We start from the raw sequence: 6,000 nt of genomic DNA, 5'->3' as shown, positions 1-6,000 counted from the left end.
ATTATATATACATATAGCAGCATTAAAATTGCAGCATTCTCTCTCTCTCTCTCTCTCTCTCTATATATATATATAATCAGCATTAAAATTGCAGCATTATATATATATAGCAGCATTAAAACTGCAGCATTTTATATATATATAACAGCATTAAAATTGCAGCATTATATATATATATATATAGCAGCATTAAAATTGCAGCATTATATATATATATAGCAGCATTAAAATTGCAGCATTATATATATATATAGCAGCATTAAAACTGCAGCATTTTATATATATATAACAGCATTAAAATTGCAGCATTATATATATATATATAGCAGCATTAAAATTGCAGCATTATATATATATATATAGCAGCATTAAAATTGCAGCATTATATATATATATAGCAGCATTAAAACTGCAGCATTTTATATATATATAACAGCATTAAAATTGCAGCATTATATATATATATATAGCAGCATTAAAATTGCAGCATTATATATATATATATATATCAGCATTAAAATTGCAGCATTATATATATATATAGCAGCATTAAAACTGCAGCATTTTATATATATATAGCAGCATTAAAATTGCAGCATTTTATATATATATATAGCAGCATTAAAATTGCAGCATTATATATATATATATAGCAGCATTAAAATTGCAGCATTATATATATATATATATATCAGCATTAAAATTGCAGCATTATATAAATATATAGCAGCATTAAAATTGCAGCATTATATATATATATATATCAGCATTAAAATTGCAGCATTATATATATATATATATATAATCAGCACTAAAATTGCAGCATTTTATATATATATATATAGCAGTATTAAAATTGCAGCATTTTATATATATAGCAGCATTAAAATTGCAGCATTATATATATATATATAGCAGCATTAAAATTGCAGCATTATATATATATATATATATATGTATATATCAGCATTAAAATTGCAGCATTATATATATATATATATATATATATATATGCATTAACACAATAAAAATAAACATAAAAAAGAAATAAAAACAAAACAAAATTTGGTTTGAACCGCCCCCCCCCCCCCGCAATTCCTACTTTGACTGCCATGGAATTCTGGGAACTGCAGTTTGTTGCTGGGCTGGGAGAAGGATTTGTGTGAAATGGTGTGTGTTGTTTCGTTTGCCTTCAAGTGGTTAACCCCCAAGGCGAGCCTATGATGACAGGGTTCTTCAGAGGGGGCTTGAGCCTTGCCTTCCTCTGAGGCTGAGAGAGTGTGACTCGCCCAAGATCATGAGGTTCTGGACTGATAGTGGTGGCCATGCTGGTCAGGGATGATGGGAGTTATAGTCCAGCGTCAGCAGCAGAAAGGAGGAGGCACCGCAAAATGGAGGACATGGCCAAAGAAAAGCTATAAGCACTCATGCTAAAAGAAAAAAATCAATGCTTATTAGTCCTGCTCAGAATGGAGGGCATGCTGGAATTCCCCTTGGGTTGAAATGGAGGACAGGTCCTGGGAAAGGAGGACAACCCTGCCTTCAAGTCTCGCTATCCTAAGGAAAAACTTATAAAACAGGGTTTATAACCCATAAAACCCAGTAAAAAAAACCCATACAGTATATCAGGGTTTTCTTGCTCATTTTCTTCAGAGAGGGTTCCTCTGAGGCTGAGAGAGTGTGGCAGGGTTGTCAAGGGTCCATAGTGTGTGTTTATATTTCTGTGTGTCATGTACAGTGCAAAGGGGATTTCTATGGGTCTTTTTGGAGAATGGGATAAAGAGGGGGGGGGGGGCGTTGTGATGGTGCCTTGTCCTCATATGGGGTCAACCTGGGCTGAGAGAGTGTGACTTGCACAAGGGTGTGTGTCATGTACATTAGAAAAGGGGTTTCTTTGGGTCTTTTTGGAGAATGGGATAAAGGGGGGGACATTGTGATGATGCCTTGTCCTCATATGGGGTCAGCCTGGGCTGAGAGAGTGTGACTTGCACAAGGGTGTGTGTTTGTGTGTGTGTGTCATGTACATTAGAAAAAGGGGTTTCTTTGGGTCTTTTTGGAGACTGAGATAAAGGGGAGGACATAGCAATGGTGCCTTGTCCTCATTATTGGCAACCCTGGGCTGAGAGAGTGTGACTTGCCCAAGGGTCCCCCACATAATGTATAATAATAATGATGATGATGATGATGATGATGATGAAGATGTCCCCCCCCCCCTTTCATCTTTCCCTCAGTGAAGCCATTCTTAAGCCCTCTCGCCTTAAGAGGAGGAGGAGGAGGAGGAGCAGAGCTGAGGCCCTTCCCTCCTTCCTTCCCTCCCTTGGGGCTGCTGGCCTTGCAGCCTCCCTTCTCCTCCTCCTCCTCCTCCTCCTCCTCCTGCTCCATGCCCCTGAAGGCGGCGGGAGGGCCTCTGCTGCTGGGCCATGGCGGCGGAGGAGGAAGAGGCAGCACCTCCAGCACCAGGCGGGGAAGAAGAGGAGGACGAGGGCGAGGGCGAGGAGGAGGAGGAGGAGGAAGAGGAGGAGGCCGGCCAGGGACCCAGCGACCCCCCCGCCGCCGCCACCGCCATTGCCCTTGCTGCCATTAAGACTGGTGAGAAGCAGCAGCAGCAGCAGCAGCAGGAGAAGTTCCAGCAGGAGGGAGGGAAATACATTGGGGACATGAATTGGGTCTCAAGGGATAGACATACTCTGGTCTCCTTGTTGCAGTAATATATATATATGTATGTGTGTGTGTGTGTGTATACTAGAGAGAGAGAGAGCAGCATAACTGCTATACAGCAGCATAAACAATAATATATATATATATATCTGCTATATAGCAGCATAAACAATAATATATATATATATATATATATAAAACTGCTATATAGCAGCATAAACAATAATATATATATATATAACTGCTATATAGCAGCATAAACAATAATATAGATATATATATAACTGCTATATAGCAGCATAAACAATAATATATATATATATATCTGCTATATAGCAGCATAAACAATAATATATATATATATAACTACTATATAGCAGCATAAACAATAAAATAGAATATATATATCAGTATAACTGCTATACAGCAGCATAAACAATAATATATATATATATAACTGCTATGCAGCAGCATAAACATATATATATATATAAAACTGCTCTACAGCATAAACAATAAAATACAATATATATATATATATATATATATCAGTATAACAGCTATACAGCAGCATAAACAATTATATATATACTGCTCTACAGCAGCATAAACAATAAAATAGAATATATATATATATATATATATATATATATATATATGTTGTGAGAGAGAAGCATAACTGGTGTACAGCAGCATAAATAATAAAATAGAAAGTATATATATATATATATGTAGAGAGAGAGAGTGCAGCATAACTGCTATACAGCAGCATATACAATAAAATAGAAATATATAAATATTATATATATATATATATATATATATTCTTTCTATGTTATTGTTTATGCTGCTGTGTGCCTTCAAGTCGTTTCTGACCTATGGCCACCCCTCTCGCTGGGTTTTCCTTGCCCTGGCCTCTGAGGCTGAGAGAGTGTGACTACTTGCCCAGTGAGTTCCACGCCTGACTCACTGCCCTCCAGAGTCCCAGTCCAGCGCTCAAAACACTGCCCCTGGCTGTTTTGCTATAGTGACCTTTATTTTGCTTGCCCTAGTTTTCCAAATGCCTTCCCTTTCCAGGGTGTGTTTAAGCTGTTTGGAGAGGAGTATGTTGTACCCTGAGTTATGTTGTTGTCTCCTCCTTTTAGCTTTTTCCCCCCTTGGTCGAGAGAGGGAGATAGACATTGAGTGTATCTACACTGTAGAAATAATGCTGTTTGACCACACTTTAACTACCATGGCTGCTTTCTTCAGAGTCCTGGGATTTGTGGTTTTCTGAGGCACCAGCCCTCTTTGCCCAAAGGCCTCGCAAAGCTACAAATCCCAGGAATTAATGGTATGTATTTTAACTGTATGTTGTGTTTTATACTGTGTTTATCTGATGCCTCGATCCTATGGGAGAGGCGGCACATAAGTAACATTTTATTATGATTATGATTATTATTATTCCATAGGCTAGAGCTACAGCACTTAAAGTGGAAGCGCACTGCGTTATTTCTGCACTATAGATGCACCCTTAGATGAACCCATGGTGATGAAGCATGAAGAATCGCCTTGGACTTCTTAAATGTTTGTCCTGTGGCAGAGCTGCAGTTTGCCTAAATATGGGGGTTGTTGTTGTCATTAATGTTTTAGTTACCGTCGCATATGTTGGCGCACACAGTAAAATGATCATTCTGTGAGATTTGGACATTTATTCCGAATGCATTCCCTTGAAATGTTGGGATGCTGGTAAATATCCCTTAACTGATATTCTTCGTTGTGCAAAGTTTGTATTTAGGTGGAGATACTGGCCTGTTACAGACTGCCAAAATAAAGCTGCTTCGGGTCTCTTTGGAGGTATGCTATTTAAATGATGCATGCATCCTAAGAATCCGGAAGCTGCACCAAAAGCTGCCCTCCAGTGCTCAGGAATGGAGTGTGGCTTTGGTGCGACCTCCGGACTCTTAGGATGCATGCAGCATTTAAATAGCATACCTCCAAAGAGACCCGAAGCAGCTTTATTTTGGCAGTCTGTAACAGGCCACTGTTTACCTTTTGACTTGTCCTGTGTGCCTAGATCAGTGATTCCCAAACTCTGGTCCTGCAGGTGTTTTGGACTTCAGCTCCCAGAAGCCACAGCCATTTTGGCCAGTAGTCTGGGATTCTGGGAGCTGAAGTCCAAAACACCTGGAAGACTAGAGTTTGGGAACCACTGACCTAGATGCACATCCTCAGCTGATATTTTGGGGCATTAAATTTTTTTATTATCTACACTGCGTTTATCAAGGATAGATTTTATGATTACCTTTATGGCAATTACGTACCAAGGTGCATACATTTTCTTTATTACTAAATGATGGCATCTTGATTAAGGTCCAAAACATGTTGCAGAAATAATCCAGTCTTGGACCGCTTTAACTGCCCTGGGTCAATGCTAGGGAATTCTGGGGACTGTAGTTTTGTGAGACATTTTGGCCTGTTACAGACAGGCCAAAATAAAGCTGCTTCGAGTCACTTTGGAGGTATGGTATTTCAATGATGCATGCGTCCTAAGAGTCCAAAAGAGTCCTAAGTACTGGAGTGCAGCTTTGGTGTGGTATTTGGACTCTTAGGACTCATGCATCATTGAAATGCCATACCTTCAAAGTGACTCGAAGCAGCTTTATTTTGGCCTGTCTGTAACAGGCCTTAGCCTACTACAGGTTTTATCTGTGAGCTGCCCTAGGTCCCTCCAGGGAGGAAGGCAGGATATAATGAAATACTAAATAAATAAATAAATAAAATACTCTGTCAGGGAGCTCTGGTGCCACAACAAACTACAATTCCCAGGATTCCCTAGGAATGAGCCAAGGCAGTTAAAGCAGTCTCAAACTGCATTATTTGTGCAGCGTGTTTTGGACTTTATCTTTTTTTTTTGTGCTATAGTATCCCATACCTTTCCAATCTGTGCTTCAAGTGATCTATCTATCTCTATATAGATATATAGATAGATTTAATAATGCTGAAGGGCATATCTTCCTCCCTAACGCTTCTAAATGTGGCTGCTGGTCTTCCAGTTTTAGGCACAGAGATGAATCTTCTGTAGTTCTTCACTTACCACTTCTGTTTCATTTTGTGCTAGAGATGTTATGCCTGTTAATTCTGTTTCCCCAAAAAAGTAGGTCAGGTTGTTGTTGTTTTAGTTCTGTGGTATTTTCGGACTGGAGTCTTTCTTCAGAATTTACCAGTGCATAGTTTAACTTCCTAATTTTAATCCACTGTTCAGGAACCCAGCCTGGGAGAATTCAAAGATATAGCCATGTTAGTCTGTAGAATGAGTATGTAGAGAGATCTTGTAGCATCTTTGAGACTAACTGAAAGAAA

General features: G+C 38.9%; 1 protein-coding gene across 2 annotated transcripts in view; it reads left to right on the top strand.

Annotated features, from left to right (window-relative positions):
• Positions 1–2,333: 2,333 nt before the first annotated feature.
• The window catches only part of BMAL2 (basic helix-loop-helix ARNT like 2), a 43,311-nt gene continuing 39,644 nt past the window's right edge, over positions 2,334–6,000 (top strand). The window contains exon 1 of one of the 2 annotated variants that reach the window (XM_089524641.1): positions 2,334–2,589. In XM_089524641.1, coding sequence (XP_089380767.1) covers positions 2,421–2,589 — 169 coding nt within the window. In that variant the 5' untranslated portion in view covers positions 2,334–2,420. The remainder of the gene's footprint in view (positions 2,590–6,000) is intronic. The other variant, XM_089524640.1, reaches the window with a different exon arrangement.

This window comes from Sceloporus occidentalis, unplaced genomic scaffold (assembly GCF_023333645.1).
Source record: "Sceloporus occidentalis isolate IW3139 unplaced genomic scaffold, rSceOcc1.0.p SCAF_5, whole genome shotgun sequence".
Classification (NCBI taxonomy): Eukaryota; Metazoa; Chordata; class Lepidosauria; order Squamata; family Phrynosomatidae; genus Sceloporus; species Sceloporus occidentalis.
The sequence above is the reverse complement of the archived record's forward strand: the minus strand, read 5'-3'. Positions and strand labels throughout refer to the sequence as shown.